Source organism: Serinus canaria, chromosome 2 (assembly GCF_022539315.1).
Source record: "Serinus canaria isolate serCan28SL12 chromosome 2, serCan2020, whole genome shotgun sequence".
Classification (NCBI taxonomy): domain Eukaryota; kingdom Metazoa; phylum Chordata; class Aves; order Passeriformes; family Fringillidae; genus Serinus; species Serinus canaria.
The window spans coordinates 101,130,488-101,157,910 of NC_066315.1; the positions used below are offsets into that span (position 1 = coordinate 101,130,488).

General features: G+C 37.3%; 1 protein-coding gene across 6 annotated transcripts in view; it reads right to left on the bottom strand.

The window, feature by feature from the left end:
* The window catches only part of PTPRM (protein tyrosine phosphatase receptor type M), a 443,671-nt gene that overhangs the window by 72,247 nt on the left and 344,001 nt on the right, over positions 1-27,423 (bottom strand). For 2 of the 6 annotated variants that reach the window (XM_050971530.1, XM_050971532.1), the window contains 4 exons: positions 23,112-23,263; positions 20,515-20,589; positions 20,262-20,288; positions 15,573-15,760 (listed from right to left, as the gene is read on the bottom strand). In XM_050971530.1, the coding sequence (XP_050827487.1) occupies positions 15,573-15,760; positions 20,262-20,288; positions 20,515-20,589; positions 23,112-23,263 (442 nt within the window). The remainder of the gene's footprint in view (positions 1-15,572; positions 15,761-20,261; positions 20,289-20,514; positions 20,590-23,111; positions 23,264-27,423) is intronic. The other 4 variants (XM_050971531.1, XM_018908937.3, XM_050971533.1 and 1 more) reach the window with 2 other exon arrangements.

The following is a 27,423-nucleotide window of genomic DNA, read 5'->3' on the forward strand; positions in this document are numbered from 1 at the left end:
CACACAATTTGGAAAAACCTTCAATGTAATAAAATTCCCTGAAGCAATAGAAAACGGCATGTGGAAAAACAAAACAAAAGCAAATTAATGTTGAATTTGAAAAGTGAATAAACCCCTCCCCTATCTTCATCCAAGTTGTAATGTACACACAGCTGATATAACCTTTCAGAACTGATAAAGCACCCCTCAGATTTGGCTCACTAAGTGGGCCCCAAGGGTTTCCAAGAGTGTATCTCGGCTGCTCTAGTTAATATAGTTTGAATAGAAGATAAGAGAGAAACAAAGCTCACATAAGAAGATTTTAATTCTGCTACAAGGCAACACTGACATCACATTTAACTACAAGATAAAAGCCAGAATACACTGGCATGCACGATGGAACACAAATATTTTGCACACTGTTGTTTTTCCCTATAGATAAGACAGAATTTTTCAAGGGAAGTAAGAGCAGTAGGGTGTGCTAAAACAGATAAAGGTCTACTTGTAGTGCCCTTTCAAAAAAAGGATAGCACTCCATTGTGCTGGCTCATTACATTTTTTGATCTTCACAGGAAGCTCTGGTGCCTTGATGTCTGCTTTGCTTGTTTGCAAATACACTGTTTGCTAGAACATATAAAGTCAATCAGTCACTCCTCTGGGCTTGACTTTTAGGCCAGCAGTTTCCTTGTTCTAAAGAAAAAGATGTTCTATCTAAAAGCTACATGTCTATTTACCACTTTTGCTGGCTGGCATCCAGTCCCTGAGCTGATCATTTGGTACACTTTCTGCTTTGGGGAGAGCAGTAATGGGTCACAGTAGAGTCACTGAGAACTTCCACAGCAACGGGAGCTCCCGCTACTTCACTGCTCAAAAATACTGGCTCTGGGTTTTAAAGTTATGTTCCCTTTTCCCAGACATCCCTCTGCAGGCTCTCACTCTGTAATTGCTTCCTGTCAATTATCTTCCCTTTGGACAGCTGCACACTTACTGGAAAGGTGGATAAAACATTCCAGAAAATGGTGTTGGTCCTAGACGATTTCCCATCTGTCTGAGAAACTACTCAAAGAATAATACAGAGTATTTAAGAGCACATAAAGATAAGAGCATAGAAATAACAGAGGTAGTAATGGGATTGACAATGATGACAAGTGTTGCTGTCAATTGTTAACCTAATTAATTTTAGTTTGCTCACTGTACACTGACAGACAGCAGACCTTCAATACAGCCCCAGGACTACTTGTTAGAACAAACAGTGTCTGCTTAGGCACACTAATGAAGAGCTGAAGCTCACCAACCTGAATTGCCTTATTTTGATGCTTGAAATGTATATATAGCACTTCCTCATTCCAAGAGAGGCAACCCTGCAGAAACTCATCAACCAGGCTTAAAACCACACAGTTCATTCAAATATATAATGCACTGAATCGAGGCTACTCAAATGACCCAGGCTCAGCTAATAGATAATGTGTAGTGGAAGTTAACAATGAGGGAGGGACAAAAGGGCTTGCAGTCCCTAAAGGCTCTTATTTGAAGAGCATTTCTGCATCATTCATCTAATATCTGACATGTGATACTAATATTTTCTCAGTAGAAAAGAAAAATGCATATGTGACAATTCCACTATAGCATGTATTTATTTACAGGAGCGTATTGATTGACATTTTGATTGTCCAGTTCTCTTTCTATGTAACCACCTATCATATTCCAAGAGAGAAATTCTCAAAGAGCTTTGAAATGTCTTCTGAACTTGTACTGACCTTGTGCAATACAATGGGGATCTCTGAATGTCCCAGTGCAAATATCTCTTCCTTCTTATTTATCACTGACACAGCTACATTCAGAGAATACACTCTGCAAGTGAAATAAGTACTGAACTAACTTACAGAAAAAAATCTATCTCCATTAATAATGATGGAGATGGGAATTTGAGTGTCATGAGTTACTCACTGGGCAGATGTGCAACAAGAATGTCTCTTCTCCTCTAGTTTGGTGGTGTTTTAAAATTACTATGTACAAGTAACACAGTTTAGTAAATTAACAACCCAAATGTAATACAGCAAACAGACTCCAGCAAAAAAAGGAAAAAAATAAAAGAAAAAAAAAAAAAAAAAAAGAGAAGTAAAGTAGCACTGTTTGATTGAACAGTCTTTTTTCTAAAGGAAAATATGGTGAGGACATGAAGTAAAGAGAGCTAACTGAAAAGTTACCAAGTCTATGTTAACACAAGTGGATTATAAGACATGAAACTTAGGGAAGAAATAAAGGGTTGGTCACAAAGAGAAAATCAGTGCAAAATATTGTTTATATTCAGAGCCTTAAAAACAGAAAGGGAGCAATCATAGTTCTGCACTTAGATCATACCCTATGACAATATTCTGTGGATTTTTTCCTGGTGTGCAGGACTCTTCTGAACATGTTACCTAGCTACTCTTTTGTTCAGATTCTGATCTTGCTGAGTATCAAAACAATTCTTCAGTAATGAAGATTGAGGTTTAATGACTTGATGTGTAATTCTGGCTTCTGCAATCTGCTTCTTGATTTTATCTTTTGCATAAACTGAACAAAACACAGCAATTTATCAGCTATCTGTGGACATTTCAAGATTCATATACATTGCAGCTCTAAATTTTTATTCTACATTTCCTTTCATTAGAACACTGCACTCAAGCTGGATTCATTGAGGCAAGCCAACATTTTAACAGCTCTGTTGAATAGCAGCAGATGCCTTTATTTTCTGCATCCCTCTATAAAACAAAACTTTAAAAAATTTGAGTCTCTATATAAATATTTCCCTTAGAGGACAATACAAAGATTCTAGGCATCTGTTTCTCATTAAGCCAATTACTAGTTGTTTAAAATAGCAACCCAGTAAAGTCCGTATTTATTAGATTTATTAATAAACTCTATGAGCCAAATCCTGCAAATGGAACAAGATAAAAAGATGAAGCTACCTTGCTCTATGTCAAAAAGCTACCTTGCTCTATGTCAACCTGAATCTTGGTTTCACATGAATACATTTAAAAGTATATCTGAGACAATACCTCAAGAGTACGGTTTGGTTTTACTCTATTAGGTACTTGAATTTGGAAGCTACCATTCTCTATAACTTCACTTTAGTCATAATAGCTGGCAACTAAACTTGTCATATCACTTAAAATACAAACACTTAATATGGTACTAGATCAAATTTGAATTCTGGTGTAAATCAAGGTAATTTTTCTGTTTTTTAGAACATGCTGAAACTTTTCCAGGCGTGGGCAGAAACTGTATGGTGAATGGAGTACTTGACTGCTTTATGCACATTAATTTCAGCTTAAATGTGGTGTGTATTAGTGACAATCAACATAGTACCTTCTATAGAGTACTTTTTTTTCCTTTTTCTTCATGAAAACAGAGAGGAAACCAATCTTTGCTGGATTTTTTTCAGTATTATTGCACTATTAAGCTTGAGCACTCCAAAACACTGCTGCTGCACACTAAAATAGTCATATGGGTAGCACTATCCAAATATTTCATGACACCAAAAAAAATCATGTTACTATTACACTTCCACATTTGTCAGTCAGGTCTCCAGGGACTCTGGCAGGGAGTGAGCTTCAGATATGTTCAGGTATGTGCTTCATACTGATGAAGCACAAGCAGACCTCTTTGTTAGTGTGCAGTTAGACCAAAACTTAGCAACTTTAGTTTCTTTGCCCTTGGAAAAGGAAAATTTTAAAAAGATGCAACCTGATCCCCTACAAGATATTTAAGGCAATTCCACTGTAGCACACTTCAGCTAAAAGAAAACATACTCCTAGTTATGTCAAAATGAAAGACTTGCTTCCCAACTAGACTGTCCTTCTATGTCAGCAATGTTCAAATATCAATTAATGGCAGGAATTAAGTGTTTATAAAAAATGAGAAAATAAAAAAATAAGAAACACACAGTCTCAACAGCAGGAAATAAAAAGCAATCCACAAAACAGTTAAACTTCAAAAAAACCATAAATCCTGCACACAGTGCAGCTTTTCTAGCTTTCTTTGTGTGCCAGAGATACATGTGCCTAGTAAATACCAGTAAAATAAACACAAATGCTGTGGAAAAAACTGACAAATGGAGGGAAAATATGTCAATCTCAAACCAGATCTACAATTAAACATATAAAAAGCATGAGCAATTTATGTGATTTTCCTTGTATTCAAACAGTTTTGTATGTTCCAGCTACTGTCACTTCTATAGACTTGATTCACAATGTAACCATCAAAACTCAAAATTCAAGCTGCTGATGCTGTAAAAGAAGAGACAATTAAGAAGTCAGTGGAAAAACTGAAATGTGTAGAAAACCACTAGGAAAGCAGCAAGACGCCGAATTTTCTTATATTTAAATGTGCTTCCCAGTGCAAAACCAAAGCAAATGCTTTGGTGTGGTTTGGAAGCTCAACCTGTTTAACTTCAAAATTCAGATAATGGTGCCCCTTTTGCTCTCCAAAACATGAGAAGTGGTTTACTGCCCACACTAGGAGCTTCACTACCTCGATGTACTCTAATCAATACAACTCTCTTGAAAGGGTCTAATTAATGGAAATGAGACTCTTTGCAGAATAAAGAACTGCTCAGAATAAAGGCTCAAGGATTAGGCTTTAGCACAGCAACTACAAGCATTTTATATGAAACTATTTTACAACTGAATTTCTTTTATTTTTCCTCTTTCCCTTTACAGCATCATCAAGCTGCAGCCCAGTCCTCAGCAGTCCACCAGTAAGGCAGTGGACCAGGAGAACTGCTAGTAAAAGAAAAGAACTAGAAAACACTGAGGATGCTGATTTAAGAAGCAGTTTGTGTTCTTTATAAACTGAAGTGATGTTAGTTCTATAAAATTGACTACCAGTATGGGGAAAAAAAAAAAATTACTATTTCACATCACACTGTTTGCTGTGTATATACAAGAGCATTGATTTATTTTTTTTCCTTTTGATGTGAGTTAACAGCCATACTGGGTCAAACCAGAGGTCCATACAACTGATTAGTTTTTCTACAACAGAACCAGTAGCAGATGTTTACAAAAAAGTATGAAGAATAGAGCAAACAGAGAGTGAATCTTTCCCCAGCATACCCCTTTAGCTTCTAGCAATCAGTGGCTTTCCTGAGCAATCTCTTCCTCAGCCAGAGAATGCACACAGCCATTGTGTTTAATAATGAATTTTTCTAGCCCATTTTTTAACCCATTTATAATTTTGGCTTCGCAGCATCTTGAGGCAATGAGCTCCACAATGTAATTATGTGCTGTGTGAAAAATATTTCCTTTTGTTCATTTTAAACCTGCTGCTTAATAGCTTTGTTGGGTGCTCCTGATTCCCTGTATTATAAGAAATAATGAGTAATTGCTGTTACCATTGCAGAAGTAACACTGATCTCTGGCACAGCTCAGAATAGCCTAAGGGGGTATTACAGCAGCCAAGAATGAGTGATATTTCACTGTCCTAGAAAGAAAGCAGAGACTTGGTACTGGACCTGATAAAGTGGCTCTGTGTCACTGGTAAGGATTTCCTTACTCATATAATCTTTGCATAGTTTATTATGGCAGCCTTGGAAGCTGTGTACAACAGTGTTACACAGAGAATAAAGGCTGGAGTTGAAGTATGAGTGGGTGAATGAGCAAAACTACAAACCCGAAATGCAGAGTTTTACTTTAGTTTTCTTTGTCCAGCTTGACAAGCGACACCAATGAAAAACAGAAACAACTGCAGATAAAAAAATCAAGGCTAAGTGAACAAAACCTCAGCAGATATCACAGCCTAATACAGAGGACACTGTTACGAAAAACTTTTCAAGCAAACAATACACTAAACTGTTCTGGCAATGACTAATGGTTGACAGCACATGGAAGAGCAATACTGGGATCACAAAAGACTGACAAACTGTTGCATGCAGACTTTCTCAAGATTAAAAAGCATGTGTCTCAACTTGACAGTCATGCTTAGATTCAGAGGATTTTGGAAGGACATGAAAAATCTAAAAAGAGCTTCACACTACAAGCTTTTCCCCATTTATCTAAGTCCCCTCTGTTCTTTCCTAAATATTCATGTGGGGTTGGAGGTGGCTGCTTTTACTACTATTTCCTGAGTAGAGGATGAAGGATCTGACCTACCTTCCTAACATCTGTTATGTCATACTGGAAGTCTGCTGTTTGGCCATCATTTTTGGCCAGGAAAAGCGCAGAGATGGCTCATGTAGATATCAGCATAAACAATCAGAATGGTAATATTATCTCATTTCAAAACTCCACGCTCTGTGATACAACCAGGTATTTATGCATCAAAGGCAAAGTGTTCCTGTTGTCATCTCCCAGACTTAATCAGAAACTATGCTTACTTCAGGAACCAATACTGCACTCTGCGGAAGCTTCCACCATCGCAAAGCAAGCAGCAGGAGGCATTCTATTCAGAAAGGAACCCTTTATGTATAGGACAGAGACAAAAATCTACAATTTCACAAAAAGAGCTTATGCCCCCTTAACTGCAGGCTCCCTTTGTTAGCTGAAGGCAGCCATAGCTGTCAGCCTCTGAACAGCCCCAGCCAATGCATCAAGGAAGGTCCTCACTCCTTTTTATTCCCTTTGGTGTGTGATATAAGAGCAGAGATTGCCTGTCTCTTGGAGACCCAGACCTTTCTCTTGTAGACACAGTAACTTCTTTTCTGTAATATATTAAGAACAGTTATTATAGCATAGGCAAACACCTTGAATGTAGATGAGTAATAACTGAGCTCAGCTGATTTTAACAGAAATGTGTGCCATTTATTTTTGAGACAGACCAAAATAGAGCACCGTCACTCAGTAATCTTTTTAAGACCTTAAGGGGAAGAAACTGCACCATTTCAGTGGATGGATATTCAAGCTCCTTCACCATTATATGTGCACACCTATGCTGTCCCTGTGTGGCTTCCATTTATGTACATAGTAAATGTAAAACAGGAAAGAAGGTATATTCAAAGCAACTTCAAAACAGTCCCTTAAATCCCTTTAAAACCAACTGAACTTAAACATGTGCTTAAGGTCTTCCCTATCTTGGATTCCAAATAATGTTGTAGATCTAAACCTTTCAGCTTTTGTGTGTGGATTTATGTTGAGTGACTCTGACCTGCTGTTTCTGTCTTGTGAAGAAGTGTCAGTATTATGAATTTTCATCAGTCTTGAACTAAGCTGCAATCCCAGTAACTCCAATAATTTTACATGGTTGACACTGCCATAATGTCATTTCTGAAACAGTGACTCTCACTGGCAGTATTTCACAAGTCCCCAAAGCCAGCCTGCTTTTCCTTCTGCTCACCTCCTGGGCTGCTTTGTTTCCATGGGTACTCTGGACTTCCCATCAGCTTTGCCCAGGATTTTCCGCCCATCGCTACCCTGCTAATCTCTGCCTGACCAAGGTACCTGCATCTTCTCACAGCTGTTTAGCAGGCCATGTCCCCTGCACCTCTGAAATGACTTGCTGTGCACCCAGGAGACCTCACTTAATTACTAAGACAGATGCAGAGACAAGCAGCTCAGAAAACAGCAGAGCCCCACAACAGCGCAGGCAGGGCCATCACAGAGACCCGGTGTGATGGGGAAACCTGGGGAGCAGCTATCACACAGAGACAGAGGCAATGGCAGGAAACCAGCAAGAGAGAAGAGAAGCTTGCCAGCCCCCTTGTCTGCCCAGTTATGACCTGGCAGATTTTCAGTGGACTTAACACTTCCTGCAGACACTTTTGGGCCCATCAAACCAATATGCTGTAACCAAAACAAAAACTAAACCAACAATTCCTGCTAGAAAATGATGAGCATCTGTTCCACTGACAGGACAATCACTAAAGCACTACAGGAAACATGCAAAAAGAAGTCTTGTATTCCAGTTAGAAAACATCTTAAAAGATACTCTGAGTCACAGGCTATATTAAAACACAAATTTTCATTTCCTGAAAAATTTGTAATGGCTACTTTAACTTATTTAAACTAATGCATTATAGAAAATATTGAATATTTTATATATGCTTTGGATAAACTGATGCTTAATGAAAACCCCAATTGTTAAATTATGCTAATTTGATTTGAAAAGTGTTCCTCTCACTTTCCAAACAGCCAGTAATAATCCTCTGGTCATGAGACCAGCAATGGACTAAAATGCCTAATTATTTGCAGTGAATAAATGCAATCTGTAGAAAACACAGAGTGTATATATAATTAATAGATTATAATTGCATTTAACATCATCTGCATAATTCAAAATGGAATAACTACATGACTGATTTTTTATGTCTTTTTAAAGGGCACTAATAAAATATGAAGAAGGTAAGAAGGCTTATATGGGTAGGAAGTAATGAATAATATCTTGAACATTAAAGCACAATATATTATTCTGTGCACATAAATAGGACCGATTCATTTTTGCAGGTGCAATGGGAAAAGTATGGTACATCAGCACTTTTCCAAAGTAAATAATATGTTAACTGAAGAAAGGATTACAAATTCTGATCAAATATTCAATATCTTATTTGAATAATTAATAAGTCAGGCTGGTGCAAATATGAAGCAAATGGCCTGCAATGTTTCAAAAACTTTTCTTTGTTTCAAATCATACTTGTCACTAGCATTTAGAATGTTTAACCTATCACCTAACAGCTGTGAGCATTAAAGACATTCTTGCAGATTTCCCTCTGGAAATTCACACTATGACTGAAACGATGTTCAGTGGCCTCATTTAGCTTCCTACTGTCGTGTTCAATAGCCCATAACAATACACAGATTGGCTAAATCTGAAATTAAACCCTGATTTCCATAGGTATACAGAAAGCATAAATCTGATACCAGCAAAACACAGTAGCAAGATCAGTTGGCAAAAATGGCTTCACTAAATGACAACCAGAGTAAAATATACTGAGAAGTCTGCTTAGTACAGTTTGACTGTTTCTCAACCTGTGGCTACCAAAGGGGATGAAGACAAGACAGGCAGGAGAATAATGTTCAACAGATTCCACATGCTAAAATAGTGGAATGATGCCTGAGTGTTTGTTATTAATAAGAATATTCCTCTGTGTACATCTAGACATGTAGGAAGAAAGCAGTATGATGGAAAAGATTAATTCTCTTTAACTACTTGGACTTACCACATGTGGGTACAGGATTTTCAGAGATCTGCTCAGTACTAAGTTGACAATAATCACTGAAACTTTGAAACTATTTCTTTTATTGCTCCAGTTTTATATTGCACACACCCATAGATCTTTCCAGAATAAACTAAGTAATTTTTTGCAATGTCTTCAGAGAATAAAAGATCCTAATGATGGAGTCATAGGTCAGTAAAAAGGGGAGGAAGATTAAAATTAGTTGTGAAAGACTGCTGTAATGGCTGGACTCGAGAAGGGAAAAGGCCCCATAACCTCCTAAAGCAAATTCAAACTTTATTACCATGGGATAATGAAGTACCAGAGGCACATCCACAAAACTGTATGCAACAGTTAAAATTACCCATTTTAAATGCTTATCCAGACTCATCAAGAATCAGGAATAACATCAGAGGTGCTTATCATGCTTTAAATCCACTTTAGATTTTCAGTCCAGCTATGCTGAGATACGAAACAAATGTCTGTTAAATATCTGATCATGGAAAAGACTCTCAGGGCATCTTCAGGGCCAAGAAAAAGTACATGTTACAGTACATTTTTTCTTGCTGACATATTTTGTACTCATTCATATGTTTGCCTCAGCATGAACCAGGACTACCAGACTCAGTAGAAGCAGTGAATGATTGAAATAGCTGCCAGTTTCTACATAAGAACAACCTGCACTTGTTTATCCATCCCATTGATCAGCTTAAGAATCTATATCTCACGACTTTTGAGTGGACCAACATTTTTCTGAATGGATCAATACCACCAGTCTCAGTTTTAGCTGCTTAGAGAGACACAATGGTCATCAAAGATGCACTTTAAAGCTACCAGGCTTTCCTTAAAACACAGTCTAAACTGTACATGCAAGACTAAGTCTGGCGGACTTTCATGAAGAAAAAAAATTGTCTGAATTAGGTATCCTTGCTCTTGTTAGGTGTCCTTGCTGCCTGAGATCACACACAGTTCAGACTGTTTAGGCAGCTGAGAAGAAGAAAACAAGAGGTCCATACCCAAGTAAATCACAGACTGATCAGTACCAAAAATAGCTGAATCACAGCATGAGCAAACAGCTGCCTACACCCCCCCAAGAGTAATCCTAAGGATACTGGAAGTGTTCTACTCAATACACCTCTGCAATTTTATTATTCAAACAGATAAAAGCACAAAGCCTATCTAATGAAGCCATGACCTGCCTAAATCTATTTTCTGTGATAAGAATAAATTCTAATTAAACCTGCTTAAACAAAACAAATTAGAGAGCTGTTTCTGCATATACATGCACTTTTATTTAAATTGGAGGAAAATGCACTTAGGAAGAGTGGGAGAGAGAAAGAGTGTGATTTGATTTAGAAAGTTGTGGGACATCTTGATCACTGGGCAGTTAACCACACTGTGACATAAGGCAGTGTCACATGAATGATACTAAGCACTATGACAGCACTTCTCATCCATAAGAAATCTGTTAAGGAAAGAAATTCAGGATGATAAAGAATAGGTTAAGAATTGCAAAAACTCGCTGACAACAACAGACATTCAGCAAAACAAGTGTCCTTCCTCTGAATGGAAAAAATCCCAAACTGCCATACAGTTAAAATTGTTGACAACTGATTCTGGCTGATCAACAACTGGAAGGCACCCATTCTTCTACAAGACTTAAATGGATATTGCATGCACTGGGAAGCTGTCACTACTAACACAGGCTATTCACCAGTGAATGTCATTTCAGGTTTGGGATTACTTTATTTCAACAATTCGGTATTGATCTGGAGTACCTTAGGATTTATAAACCAAAGCATGCTTTGTGGATAAGGCAGTTTCTTGTTTTTACTACTTCCTTCCCTACATGATCTCCACAGGGCCAGGTTTTCCAGTGCTCAAGTGTCTGGGATAATCCCAACCAGGAACAAGTTATCTGGTATTGTTGGAAGGCTTTTGCAAATCTCACAGCAGCGTGAAGAAAATGGTTACGCCTGAAAAAAGTTCCTTGATAAAGGAGGAGTATCTGCCTTGTGTAAAGTACCTCTATAGCCCCACTTGTTGGGGTTATCCCTTGTTGTGTATGAGAAAACACTTATATTGTAATATATGGCTTAACCAAACCACAACTTTCCAGTATTAAAGATTAAAAATTAAACTGGGCACTCTGCAATTTTTCTGAGCTCCATCTGAACAGATGAAATTTGAAAAAAAATAATTGCAGTGATCTCTATGGATGAGTATTTCTAACAATTTTCCATGGCATTTTCACTGGACAAGTTCCCACTATTTCACTTCTATCTCTATCTCTGTTATGTTTATAATGCTTAATGAGTTTTCCTTTGTATTACAAAAACAGAAAGAGAGAAACAATTACCTGCTCCTGGTTCTTAAAGACCCAGATGCTGTCCTTCCTGTATTTACATTGTGGATTAACGCCCTCATTTTCACCCAGTGTTCCAGAGTCTTTCTGTTTTCTGGGTAACTTGTGTCTTGTGGGATAGAAAGTTACCTGCACTGATTACGGTACTGACTGTCTCAGCTGGTGTTGCAGAATATCAAATAAAATCAGAGAAAAAGGTGTGATATAAATGTACAGGTTGGAGGTGAGAAAATTAGTTGGAGGCACAAGGAACATGCAGGAAAAAATAGGGCCAGCTGGGTCCTATTTAAAAAAATACTCAATTTTTCTACTATTTTCAAAATTTCAGAACAGAGCCCCAGAAGCACATGCCTTTAAAGTGTCATGTGGCAGCAAATGTGTCTTCCAGTGGAACCAAAGAGAAAGAAAAGATACAACTGGAGACTGGGTTTGAGTGACAGGATTCTAGTCTGTTATGGCTTTGCATGACAGCAGAAAATGGAAATTATATCACACTTCTTTCAAAGTCAGACATTATTCTAAGAGTGGTCTGGAGAAAAAAAATTTCAGAGTAGGCACCTATGGGGCAAACATCCTCCATGAAAAATTTCCTGCTTGTCTGTAATACTTTCTGCCTCCCCAAACAAGGATCTGTATGTCTATTGGTTTTAGAGAGTTTTCCCTTTTTTTGTTTCTTAAAATAATTCTGTATTTATCCCAGATATTCCACTGGCCAATGAAATTTTTTCAGTGAGTTGGGTTTTACTGACAATTACCACATCTACCTTAGCATATCTACATTAGCAAATCTTCTGAAGTTCCATTTAAATAAATAGACTGCTATTAAGAGAGAATTTCTTTCATACCCCCAATTATTTTCAACACTTATTTCCAACTTCTCTTTAAATCATCCATCTTTTTATGATATTTTTAAATACTATTTTTAAATACTTTAACCAATCTCTAACAGGTGCTAAAATGAAGCGCTAAACAGAAATGAATTGTTTAACACATATTAGATAATATATTTAATATTCCTGGCCTTGACAGGCACCCTGAGCCTGTATTCATTTATTTAACTATGATAATTTAGCCATTGGTACAGTTACATTGGTGCAACACATCAAACTGAAGGCCATGCAGTACAGGGAGGGAACATATTCAGTGCAGTTTATCTTGACAGAATATAACATGACTGTATTTTAAATAGTATTGGTTTAATGATCTAAAATAATTTCCAGATTGAAACAGTTAACTGCCACAAAACCTTGAGAAAGGATGTGTTCAGCAGAAGAGGAGGGGAGGGAAGATGAGAGAGACGATAGGGAGGAAAGCCTTAAAGATAAAGCTACATGGAGAAACCTTTTTTTAAATTCTGTTATTGACACAGCCCTGTTAGTGACAGTAAGTGAGGCTGATCTGAGCAGGACACCCTTTGCAAATCTTGGCTTTTCAAAGAAACCTCTGGTTTTGAGATAATGGAAGCTCAGAACTCCCTGTCATGGAACATAATGTGAAATTGATTTTTCAAGGCTTTATCTACACAAAGTTGCACTGGTTTAATTAAAGGTGTGTTTTCAAATCAATTTTGTTAAACCAGTCCAAGCTCCTGCGTGGACACTCTGAAATTGATTTGGAACTGTCTTATGTCAACTTGCCTTAATTTAGCAGAGAACCACTTTACACTGAGTAGTCACCAATTTAAGTTGATCCAAAAACAGCGTTAAAAATAAAACTTATCTGAAATTGTAAGACTGTAATGAATTTATCTGTTTCCTGCCCTAGGCATGCCAAACCATCCTGAACTCCAGTAGCCTAATTGATCTGTTTAGGAAGCAGATGAACTCGTTACTTAGATTTATCGCCCTTTGACAATGGACGTTTTTGAGAAAGGATATAGTGAAATCCCTGTGAAGGTACTGAGTCCAAAACCAAAAGGTGACATATGTAAGGAGAAAGACATGATGAATTGAGGAAACCACTTTTCCCTTTTCTAGTTACTTTGTTTCTTTAATGCAGAAAGAAGATGAGCAAGGAGGCTCCTTCATGACCAGTAAAAGCTCTCCCATGCTGTAGTACACAGGAACAGATTAAATAATGCACAATCAGTGTAGGGGTACTTGGGAAATCAGGCCAATGATATCCTGTCAGTCTAACATCTAACACCACTGGAACCAAGTGAAAATCTCTCCTTTCTTAAGGGTCTGGCAGGGGATAGAAAGGATTTTAAAGATCCACTGCAGACTAGCTATGTGGAAATTTCCCTGAGGTTTCAGGATTTCTGTGCAATCCCAACTATTCGCACTCCACTAGGCTGCAAATGAAGGGCTGCACTGAAGTCCACAGCTTACAGAAATGCATTCGTGTTCTTTCCACACCCAAGACACATATGGGAAAGCAGGAGAGAAGTGGCCACTGGTGTGGCCCTAAGGACATGTCTGCATGTGCGCTGGTTCTACAGACAGGCACAGTATCGGTCTCTCCAGCCAAGAGCAAGGGCCTGGTCCTTCTTGTGGGAACAGGAGCCTTTTCCCAGGAGAACAAATGGGTAAAATCCTGCAAAACAAGGTGTTCCTCCAAGCCCCTGAGTATTGGGAGCTATAGACACTCAGTATCCCAAGTGGGTAAATCCTAATGCAGAGCTGAGCAGTGAGCAGGGAAGTACCAGCCTGCCATTGCTCAAAGATGATTTTTCAACATTCATCCTTTGCATCAGTTGTGCTACACCAAAAACTTCTGCATGACACCAATTGGACTTAAAAATACATATATGTGCTTAGAAAGTGAAGTATAGCCCAAATTGTTGAGAATAGTGGCCCTAATTATTAAGTTTTATTTTAAAGCACTTAAAACTATGCATGACAGCAAGTGCTCTGTATCCTTGCACTCCTCTGAAGTGCTCCTAATGGGCAATGTGCTACTTTACTTTCTGTTCTGTTCCACAGATTTATTTTCGTAGTGAATCCTGTGTGAATTTCTCCTGAATCAAACTCTTTCCCTGGTGAGACTATATAATCCTGCTGTCTTGTTAGAACAAAAACCATCTATGAGACTTCATTCAAAACAAATCCCCTGTCAAACTATTCCTTCCTTGTCATTTGGACATTTATCCTTCTGGTAATACATAAGGAAGAAATTCTTTTGTTGTCTAGTTCTCTAGTTCAAATTTATAAAGAGGACAGTATCAGTCTGACAGAAATGTAAACAAAGAGATTTGCAACCTTTGCAGTGCTAGAATATATTGGGCAGTCATTCACTGCACATGGAGGAAAAACAGCATTACTGCAGTAGCTCAATGAAAAAACCCTCTAATATATGGCTAGTTACAGTTCATTGTGATTATAACAATTTCCATATATAAAGATGAGTTTTTCAGTTCCAGCTTCACTATTTAAAGTCCTCCTTCCCTGACACTATTAACAAACTACACTCTGATGTATTGCATCTACTGGCATTAGTCATGGCTACACCTACTGTCTGTAATGGGATGCCATTCATCAGCTTGGTAGGCTGAAAATTAAGTGATTTTCCTGGAAATTGTTTCTCAGCAGAATCATTTGATCCACTGTAGTTAAAAAGCCATGTCATTGGCTGCACTATAAATTCCATTTTACGGTCTTGATTTTACTTTTTTTAAAAATAAATTAATTGTAGTTTTCCTTTAGGCTTAATGCTGGTATAAAAGGTTTTGGCTGATGAGCAAATCTTTTCCAAACACAAGAATTTTCAATTCCATCACTTTTAAGTAACAGTGGCATAAAAAAACCTCACAGGAACAAACTTGTTTAAATCAGCCACACAAATGAAAGTTGACAACTGATTAGGTCCTCCTGGGAATGAATTGTTTCCTCTGTTCCAGGGGAAAAAATGTCATCAGCGACTTTGGAAGTGGCCTGAAGCATGGGTTTTGGAAATCTAATAATAGAAACACCAGTTTAAACAATTATATATTTAAGCAATTTTTATAAGTGAAGTTGGCATGACAACGCGTGAAGTTCAAAAAAACACCATCCCTTGTAAAATGCAAGCAGTAAAATGCAAACTGGGAAAATCTCAGCATCAGACACATACAACCAACGGTGCAAAAAGCATAATGATCAGATGCTTAGACCTGCCACTTACTTCATACTCCTCTTTAAATCCGTAGCCCTCTGCACACTTCATCTGGGTGATGTGCTGCAGCAGGTCAGCTACACGGATGGCTGGATGGAGCTGTCCAGTCTGGTAGGGCACATCCACTGGATCTCGCTTCTTATAGGTATGGGATTGGACCAGGCTGCTTGTGTCACTGCCCATCGTGTGGGTTTCATCTAGAAAAAGAGTAGCTCATCACATACTGGCTCATTTTCACTTATTAGAAGAAACAGAAACTACAAAGATTTCTAGAGGAATGGCAGAAATCTGACACCATCAGCATTGGTTCTGTCTGTGAAGGCTACACCAGAAGAACAGTAAATCCATGAGCAGTTTACACACGGAAATCGCAAGACTGATTGGAATGAGGCAAAGTCCATAGTTCTACAATGGAAGCATTGCAGAGCAGTCCAAACTCTAATATTGTTTTAAATGTTGCTAGCTGATTGCAAACAAATTTTAAAACAGACATTTTTTCATTTTAAACTGCATGGAAGTTTCATTCTGAAACTTCAACAAGTCCCACAGAATGAATCTGGACTTGTATTTTTCATAGACTACTAAAGTGCTGTATTTTACACTGCAAATTTAGAGCAAATGTTTGGAGTGAGCAAAATAAAAAGATGCACAAAATGGCTTATGGGTTTATCAAGCTAGGACTGCAATGGAAATGTAGATCTGAAAACGACACTTGGAGACAAACTACAAGAGGACAAATGCAAAGGATTATCTGGTAAGGAAAAAGGTCTTGACTGGCTGCTGAACATGCTTTAGGACCACAGTGTATCATGAGCCACCACATTAGGCATGGAATGTTATATGTCAACTGACATGCAAGCCAACAAACAGGAGACCCCCGTGGGCTGGTTAAAATTTTTATGAGACACAAACTTCTCCCAACCCTCCACATCTCTTCCATGGGGCAAATGGGCAACTTACCATTGATTGGCACTTTTAAGAAGATACATATCAGGAGAAAAAAAGAGGAGGAGAAAAAGGAAACAGGGCATAAGCAACAGTACTGCATTAATAATTACAGGTAATTTTATGTTTTTAATTTAGTCTTTACAGAATGATTCCCTAAATGAGTCAGATTCTGATCTCAGTTTCACAGTAGAAATAAGATTTACTAAAACCAAGATATCATACTATGAGTCAATTCACACAGATGGAACTGAGATCAAAACCTCTACTAAGAAGTAAATAGATGTGAAAGTGCACTCTGCCTAAGGAAGCAATATGACTTCCTTCCTGTATAAATGGAATTCTAAAAATTTATTCAGACTTGACAAGAGAAAAAACCCACCCCAAATTCTAAGGTCCAAGAATCATCACAAATATTTTATCTGTTTACTCAAATAATAATTTTATGTATCTTAGAGTTTTTTAATTTTAACCAAAATTTTTAATATGGCACTTTGATTTATTCAAGCTATTCCTCCCTGAGTGAATACTGAAAAAAAAACCCAAACAACTAAATCTGTATCATATTTATAAAATGAGGTATTTATAAAAAAATACTACTTTTTAAAATAAGCCATATGAAAGGGAAGCCTGAAAATAATATTTCCACATTCATAAGTTAGATATAGCGTAGCAGAAAATTCCACAAATACTCTGTATGAAAAGTTCCCAGATTCTCATGTACACACCAAAACTATTACCACACCTTGTTAAAGGTGAGATTCTGGTCTTAGTTGTACTATTGAAAATTGACATTAAAGCCAGAAAGCTCAATGAATCGCATTTCAAAGATGGTTTGAGGCCCTCTCAGTTCTCACTAAGACAAATGAAATCTGGTCCTCACTAAGCATACAGTCAACATGAACTGTGCACTGACACCTAAACCAAAAACAGGAGAGAAAAATCTATGGTTATGAGTATGGCCATTTCACTCCTTTTCCTATCAGTTCTCTAATCTGGTCTAATGCAGAGGAAAGGGATTCATCTTCTAGTCATAAAATTTTACAACTTTTGTCAAATGTGGTATAAAACTGTATCGCAAAGCACCTCGGGATGCATGGCATGAAGCGTGGTATACAAGTGTAGGTACATATGTTGCTGCTGAAATGGCACCTGGAAACTACAAGGTGGCTAAGACACAAAAGACAAAAAAAAGTGTAGAAAGTTGATAATGATTTTTTGATTGCTTATTTCAATTTTAGGAACAAGTTAGAAAATGTGAGGATTTTCTTTTTTTTTTTTTTGCAAACTGCAAAATTCTTTGCAACACAGACTGTTAGCAACTAAGACGAAGGCAAAGCTATCAAAGTCTTGCTCTATGCAAGCATCAGATTAATAATTATGAATCTCTTTCCTGCAAGCTCCCTACTTTTAGACTAATTTTCCTCTCTCCATTTCTTTATCTCTTATAGTTGCTTTAATACAGAAGGAGTTATCATTTAAGCTTTTTAAAATAAAGTGGTTTTAATCCTTGGTTTATATAGTACATGAGGATCCACATACTACAGTTTTTTATTTTGCCTCTGAGCACTGCAGCATGAGCTTTTCAGGCTGTGGGTTTTTCAAAAGGTGAGATCCTCCAGAAGCAGCATGGGAAGTCCATGTGCAATGGGAAGTTTGCCTGGCTTAAATACTCCTACAGCTGCAGTTGTTCTGCTGTACACTTACCCATTCCCGTAGAGCTACAGAACATTTATTAAATAATATATTTGCAAACAGTAAGTGTGCTGTGGCTTTTCTATCAGATTTTGAAAGCTGAACTCAACCATTCGCCAGACTTGTACCTTTCCCAGGAGGTCACACTGAGAAGATCATTTAATTCTAGCTACAGGCTTGATCCTGCAGTTTAACACAACTTCTTTGGACAGTGGAAGACAGCTAAAGCAGGTATTACTTGTAATTAAAAACCTGCATACTTTGTTAACAGCCGTATTCCCCTACCAGCTCAAGCGCAGTTAATTTGATTTACCTCAGATACAACACTATTTCTGTACAGAGAGTCATAAACACATATTGGGAGAGAGATCTAATCTGAATGGAACACTGTTCATAAAATGGTACTAAATTTTTAACATGTAAAGTTAAAAAAATATTTATTTCATGCAGTGAAATACCTGAAATATTTTCTGAGATGAGTAAGCACAGGTTTGCTGTAGTAGGCCATAAAATACTTATGTAACTAATTAAAAGATTTTAGAGACTTAGTAAAATCAGAGAATTTATTTTTCCCAGTGTGTGTTTGCCTGATAGCCGAACTACTTGCTTAGAGATTATTTCTTGGGGGAAAAAAAAGCTAACAAATAATTTTACCATTGTTATTGTATAGAAAAGGATCACAAAAATAACAAAAGAAAGCATTAACCAAATAATACAGATAGGAAATCTGAAAGTTTTTCTCCTGATAATAGTACTTTCTCCTTGCCCACCCACAAGGTCAGAAAGAACATCTACTGCATGAAGCGCTGAATGAATGCTAAAGCACACAAAAAAATCTAACATCTCAGGCAGTTAAAAGGCACTGCAAATTTCATTTGCATGCAGATTATTACATTGTTACAGTCACTACCATTACTTTCTTCCAGATTTACATAATGTATAAAACCAGCAAAGTTCTTTCTCAAAGTTATCACATTGAAGTGCACTGCACTAAATATTCCTTCACAATAACAAATTTTCAAGACCCCTTCCTAAACTTTTACTTCTTATATGCTTCACTCAATGTCTATGTAAGCCTGTTTAACTTACAGTTCAAGGGCAGGAATTAGACAAGGGGGTCTTAATTTTTTTACAGTGATTGGAAGAAAAAAGAGGAGAAAGGAAAATATTTGTTGTGGAAATATAGGCTGAAAAACAAGTAAATTAATAGGCTTAGCACTTAAGGAGTTTGACTTTCTGCTACAGTGCACTATTATGTTTTGAATTACTATAAAAAAACTGCCCATGTTTAGTTCAAAGTTAGCAGGGGAAGGAGGTGTAAATGAATACAAGCCACGAAGGGGTTAGAGTTAAGCATTGAAAATGCAATAGCACCTCATGCTTACTACTTAGCACTGTGCAGAAACCTCTCTCTTTTTGACATTGGACAATACCAGATTTTCCTAAATTCCAAGTGGAAATGCTTTACATTTACTTTTACTGTTTTATTTCATCCCTGTGACACCTGATGCACAATAAACTATATACTCTGTCATGTTATGATTTTGCTGTTCAAAATACCATCTCCTCTCTGAAACCTCACTTTTTGAAAAGCACATCAGAAACTCTGCAGAATTGTAGAGTTATTGTAGAATAGCTGGTAGATGGCCAGAACTGTATTTTGTCTGATTTTCTGCATCTTGAGCAGTTTAACTAGGAAAAAAAAAGTTATTTTTAAGAAGTAACTTCTTCAGTTCTGAGGTAAAACAGGAAAAAAATGAGGAAAACTATTTTGATTGCTGCGATAATCAAATTCTTTTGTGTCACTCCAAATACATGCATAAACATTTCCTTGCAAATCCACTTGTTAAAATTATTTCTGTCTTTTCTCCCCTGACTTGCACTATGACAGTAGTAATCAAACCTGATACTGCCCTTAGCACCTCACTGCAGCCAAGTTTACCACCCCTCCCTTTAGCAGAAAGCTCCAGCATTTTGCATACTGTTGTCTGCTCCCCAAGAACTGCCACTTCCGAAATTACTTCAGCAATAAACTTTGATAAAGGGAAATGTTCTCACCTAAAATTGCAGTTGGCACAAATGGATCTGTCATACATCATAAGCAGGTCAATGCAGGAAAGGTAAAAAGAGAGAGAACAGTAAATGATTGATACATGTTCCTGAGTTTTCTTTCAGAAAGCTGCTGTTAGCAAACGGTATGTTTCTTATATATACTTAAATGTTGATGGCAAGAAGTATAATTACATAAATATGTATGCTTTTATTATGGAAAGGTCTACAGAGGGTGGAAACCAAGAAAAAAACTGGTTACCTGGGTAATAAGAATTAGGCACTGTTGTGCTCAGTGTGTTAGTTTTCATTGTAAATGAAGATGGTGAAGATACAGCTGCAAAGAGAAACAAAGCTGGTTAGAGACAGAGATATGATATGCAGCTACTTATGCTGAGTGACACAGCAGATGGTATTGACTTGACTTAGAGTTCATCCTGCTGTGTTTCTTGCACTGGAATCAGGAGCTAGGGAAAACCAGGCAACTCTAGTGAATGAAATAGCTCACTGAATTTGATCAGTTCTCTAAAAAGAAGTGTTGTTGGAGTAAGTATTTTGATTGCTGATGGGAAATATACTTCTTAAATCACTAGATTAGACAGAATACTGATGCTTGAAACAACACATCACAACGACAAGAGGTGTTTTTGACAGAAGCTTTGATCATTAATAAGTTTTCCTTATCACACTGTAAATACTTTATGCAAATATTCTACTGCAGTTTATTTTTTCCTCTCCTTTTTTATCTGATTTGTTTAGACAGGTGGATAGTATGCATGGAGATTCTAATAGACCCTGAATATTACTCTTTGTTTAAGGTGGTTTTCAGGGAGAGATATACAGACCAATGCTCACATAGGTATTTAATAATTGAACCACTTGTAAAACCAAAGGGAAAGACCAATGGGAACAAATTAGATTCAGTTTGCCCCTAGTATACAAATATCATGCAAATTACCATTGTAAACACAGATACATTTAACAGGTAGGAGTTAAGCACAACATTTTTCAGGATGTTCAGCTAAAGAGTCATTAGAGGCTTTTAAGCAAAGCTCCTTGCAAATTCTGCCTTAGTTGCTCATCTACACACCTGAAATTTAGTCTGATCAATGAATGTAAGCATATTCTGGATACCTGTAAACTGACTAACAGGAATGTGTGAAACAAAACAGAGTTGAGGGAGACAGGATCTGCTGGATTAGGAGTGAGTTTACTCCTGCTGGCTTTCATCCGTCTCCTTTCCAGTTGATCTTCCAGGGCAAACAGTTACTAGCCTTTGTTAACATGGGAATATCTCAAAATTGGTTTAAATAATGCTAATAGTTATCCTTTAGCATATAAATTATTATATCTGAGACCATGTTCCTTTGATTCCTCCAGAATGAGGAGATTACATTTCCTTGACCGCCAGAACAGAGTGATACTTCTTTTGGGTATGGATACAGAGATTAGTTGAAGTCAGGGCTGCTGCAGGTAATAAAACTCGCTAGGTAGAGAATGCAGGCAGGGTAATAGGAAGCAGGAATGTTCTAAATCTCTTGTGTACAAGGTCTTACACAAGGTCTTGCACTGTCAGGTGCACCTTTTGGTGGCCGTGTTTCTTATGGAAAGTCTAATCAGAGGTTCTAGCCCTTGAGCAGTATAAAAACTTGTTATGGCAATAATTTCAAAGAGGTCTGAGGTGGTTTAACATAAGGAAGATTTAGTCCCAGGAACTCATTGCAGCTTCATTTGTAGCTATGACCATTCAGTAGCACCACTGGAAAACTGTACTGTATTGATGGAAGATGAAGTAAAACCTCTTGAGCTCTTCACAGAAATAAGCAAATCTCATTAACTGCAGGGGTATATCCTCACCAGAAAGGCAGGTCTGATTTGAAAGATCTATTTCAAACCAATTTCAAAAGTAACTCAAATGCAAATTAACATTGCAAATTCTGAGCCTAATGCTGCTGAGAAAAGTCTCACTGTATAAACCTCACAGAGTGTTTGTACAATTGAGCTCATCAAAGATAAATTCTCAAGCATATTATTAAAGAGTGGGAGTTGGGCCTTGCATACTGTTAGAACTTGAAAAAAAATTAATCTTTGACAAATTTCAAAGATGTTAAAAAAAACACTGGCATACAAAAACCCTGAGGTTCCTTAAGAACCAAAATTAGAAAAAACTTTTTGAATTTAGCCATTCTTTTAAACAATTAGAAAAACATATTATTTTTTATGGTTTTTGCTTAGTGCAAACCCTCTGACAGGAGTGAGATCTTGACTAAAATTCTAATACAGAAAATTTTATAACCCAAATCTTATTTGTTTTCAGGGTACATTCAAGAAGGCCCAGGATATTAGAGAATCTCTTATGAGATTGCAAAACAGATAAATCCACTGCTTCTTCTTTTGCACAAGCAACAGAAAGAGCATAATCTAGAATTACAAATAATAAAACAATCAGATTATCATTATTAAGTTATTACATTCAAAAATAAATTTGTACTGTCAAAAAAAGTGAATAAGTGAAGCATTTGAAGGACTTGGGACAGCATGAGAGATATAAAATTTTCAACATAATGGAGACTGGTGAAAGGTAAAACTACTGTTTCAGTAATGTCACTGCTCTTCTGCAGAAGAAAAGGATGGACAGAAAAAAGCTCAATTATCCTTATTATTTTTAAAGAAGTCTATACTTGATGTCTGACTGTCTTGCTCATTTGAATAGACACTGTAATGTGCTGCACAGTGGGAAACTCTCGGTCCCATGGATTTTCCATGACTGAGTAATGAGGAATATTTTAAAAACCATTTGCACCTTTCTTTCACCTTCAAAAAAGAAAAAAAAAAAAAGAAAGAAAAGAAAAAACTTACATCTCCCATTTAGATTGTGCGTGTCCATGAAAGAGAAAGCTTCATCACAGTTGGTGCCTTGCTCAGTGTAGCTTTTATCCATTGAATTCACCATCACTGTCATTTCCTGCCGAGTGCTACTCAATGTCTCTTTCCGCTTCTTAGCCAATTTTCTTAAGAAATGAATGATGAGGGGAAAAAAAGGAGAAAAACAACTTTCAGTAAGCAGACATAGTTTTCATGTTGTTTACATCAGTATTGTAGTTTGTGACTATATTAATTACTAACATTTACATTTGCTTCTGCATTTCTGGAACCTTAAATTTATTTTACTCTCATCTCTTTCAGTCTGATAATCAAGGGATAGTTGCCAGTCCACTGACACATGGTCAACAGCACCTTAATCTTTGGGGGTCACCACTGAATTAAAGGAGACTACTTGGATATGAAGGTGATGTGAACTACAGTATCAGAGGCTGTATCTGATTAAACATATAAATAAAAATGAAAAGATAGATTTTACTGGAACTGACAAATCTGTACCAATGTTCACGTGCTTAGAAGAGTCTGGAGAGGTTTTATTGAGACCCTGTGTAACAACAATCTAGTTTATATAATACTGTATAGTCTATGTTGGAGCTCTGAATACACACTGCACACTCAAGAGACATTTCAAATTGACTCGTATTCCTAAAGACTATTTTCTATCACTCCTGATTTCAGGAGAATTAGTCACATGAGTTAGTTGCTTCTCAGCAGGAGTGGTCTCTCAGACACAAGATCTTAAATCTGATACTACAATAGTGATTCATTAAACTATAGAATTGCTTCAGATACATAAGCCTCTTTTCTTCCCCAGGTCTGTCTGCTTCAGTCTAAAGTCTCACTGTTTCTCCCCAAATTATGCTTAGCTGTATCACAAAACAACATGTCCAAAACTCCTGATTTTTCCTTCAACCTCTGTTAGGCATCTGTGATCCTGATGATAGCAGATCCCATGATGATAGCAGATCCCATGACTTTTTGGCTTGTTTCCCTGGCCCATGACTCTGTCTGATACCAAGCCTTTCTCCAAGTTCTTGCCTTGAGCCTTAATTTAAAATTTCCAGATTCCTTCTGCAGAGTATCTTCAAGGTATGGGTTTAATAAAAACACAACTGCTCCATAGACTTTACTTGTCCTGTCTGTTAATTTAATGACTTTTCCACTGTGGAAAACACAATGAGCCAGTTCATATTCATCTGCCAGAACGATCTTTTACATATCTTCAACTAGAAGTTACAGGAGGTTCTCATCTCACCTAGGTTCCTTCTACTTCTAGAGATTTATTGTATCAAGCACAGCCACCTTGTGCTAACTTTCAAAGCCTTCTGTTTGTTAACTCTTATTCAGTATGAAAAGATGGTTCCCACCAAAGGCAACATTTTACACCAGCCTCCCCTAGATTTTCAAACATTTGTCTCCTCTCATGCTACACAGGAGGGGCTTTCTGTAACTCTCCCAAATTATCTCACCCTTCCACTTCAAATCACTACTGCCTCAGCCTCCTCATGCTCTCCATCTATCCACCTGTTATCCCCTACCTTTCACCTAGATGAGAAGCCATTTGGGCAGGAGCTGTGGATGTGTTCTGCACCAGTGTAGTACCAAGCTCAGCAGTATCTTAATCCATGAATAAAGCTCAAAATGTCTTTGAAACTAAAGGCTTGCTAACAATAAAAGCAGGAATAGTAAGTGCAGGCATGGTATTGGGTCACTGGACAGAAAAGTATAAAGGGTCACATTTGGTCCTCAATAAGCTGACAGATTGCCACCCCATTCCCAAGGGCATGTCCCCATGACTGAAAGTGAATGAAGTACACTGCCTTAAACACCTGCCCCAGCACTTGCAGCAATGAGCAGCGTTATGCCTTTGCCCATCCCAGCTCAGGAGTCATTCATGTTTGCTTGAGCCTTTGCTTACTCTGAACTCTTGATAATAAAACTGGTTCTTTATTACTCCACATTGCATAAATGCACAAGGAAGCATGGTCTGAACTCTTTCATATCAGAGACAGCTGAATTTCATTTGAGTACCATAAGTAAAACAAAACTCTTAGATCTTTGCATCCTTCAATGTCCCTCTCCTTCATATCTAATTGTAGTGAATAACTAATATATTATTCAAAGTAGAATCTGAGACTTATCACCTAATAGATGAATAACTTTATGGAAGTCCTTTGTAAGGACAGGCTTATCAAAGTGGTAACATGAAATGGATTTTTTTTTTCCTTTTTCACCCTTAGATAGCAGTACATTTACATGGCAGTCATGCATGACTCCTTTCCAATCCTTGGGTCCCATGATCAAGCTAAAGCAGATTTATTTTTTAAGACAGTAATAACAGTACAGTACTTCTCAATCTGAATCTAATTCTGGAAATAGGTCTTGTGGGAAAAGTCCAAATCTGAAACAACTTACAGGAAGAGAGCAATACCAGCCAGACTTCTGCACTGTGAACAAAAACACCCACTCGACTCAGAGAAGTAAACTTTAGCTGAATATAACATTTTTAGCATCTGCAGTTTTCAGATTTTGCTGAAATTGTTGCAGTGCTGCAGTCTCTGCATCTCATCCATTCCTTGGATCTCTCAATCCTCAAGAGGGTCTAGCTACAAGATTTAAGAAACTCATAAAACCATGGCACCTCACATCTCCACACCACTCATACACTGATATTTGAAGTAAATTTTGGGGGGAAAAAAAGGTTTAAATATTTGATCATCCTCACTCATGGAAAAGACACTTCATAGCTACTATCTGATGTTTCATCCTTCTTAAAGGAAAAGCTATCTACAATCAAAGGGAAAACATAAAACAGATGGAAGCTCCCAGGATGATTACCCAGGAAGAAATTATTTTTGTAGGGAAAGCAAAAAGATCAGCTTATCACACAAAGAGTGTTACCATTACTATATGAGGACAGAGAATGTACTATATCAGCCCCAGGAAAGAGGAGCCTGATATTTAGAAAAATCTCAAGACTAGCTAAGAACTGTTGGAATTTCAAGGCACAAGAAATAGAAAGTAGTAAACTAGTGCAATGGTTAAAATATATTAAAATGCACAGCAGACAAAATACAGACTTCCCCTGCAAAACTGTGCAGGATTTTGTGTATCATTTACTCTGTTCTGTTACAAATATTAATAAAAATAGTCCAGGAAAGTAATAAACTATACAGCTCATTATAATCTGTCCCTATTTTATCCACCATGAAGAAACTGTCCAATGATGCATCTTCTCCTGTACAGTGCCTCCTTGTTGAAAAGCCCACTCTGTAAAACCTGTGCAAGCCTAACTCAGTATCTCTCTCAAAATCCTCCTCCTCAGTGACTTCTCCCTCAAAACCTCCAAGAAACCAACTCCAAGAACTGCTAAGTTTCTACTACATTGTCAGCCTCTGCCTAGCTCATTTTCCACCTATTTTCCTGCATCCCTTTTCCCTGTCCTGTCTTGACTTAAAAACCAAACTCTTTTGGACTGAGCTTGCCTTTTCTCTTCCTGTTTAAACAGCACTGGGCACAAAGACTGAGACACAATGGGACACTGCCATAGTTAGAGGAATGTAACAATGTAAAAATAATTATTTTTAAAAAATGGTGACTGGGATTGTAATGAAATCAGGCCCTTCCAAAAATGCGCTTTCCATTTTAACTTAGGAACAATGAGAAAAGCATATTAATTTGAATCTAACAAAAACTTCCTGCTTCCCTATTCCACACTGAGTGGTCCTCTCCTTTCTGCATCAGTATGCCTCCCTGCTCACCAGGCAAAGAAAGGAGAAACAAGATGCTGGCACCTTCCACAGCTCCAGCAACACACTACCATCACCAAGATATTATTAAACAAAGTGGAATGAAATTTGTAATTGTGCTGCTTAAGGAATTCTGCTGAATTTTTTATTTTAATTAATGCACTGATCTATTGCACTGACTGAAACTCAAGATAAAATAGCTGCTTCTTACATACCTATTGTTTTAAATTTTACTTCTCTGCTTGTGGACAAATCACAGAAATGGTTCAGATGAAGAAGGGATTGGGCCTTTCATGTAACTCAGTAGTGCAGTGCACTAATAGTTGCAAAAGCCTTTTAACAGTTTGCTCACCAAAACTCTAAAGGAATCTAAACTACAATAAGAACACTCTTTTAGTAAAATGCTTTAGCAGCTGGTTAAAAAGATGTGATACCAAGGGTAGGGTTAAGTGGTCATTTTTTCACATTACTAGTGGCTATCCCCCATAAGTGCATGTTGTTATTTGCACTATTTACCATATACACACTGACCTAGAAAA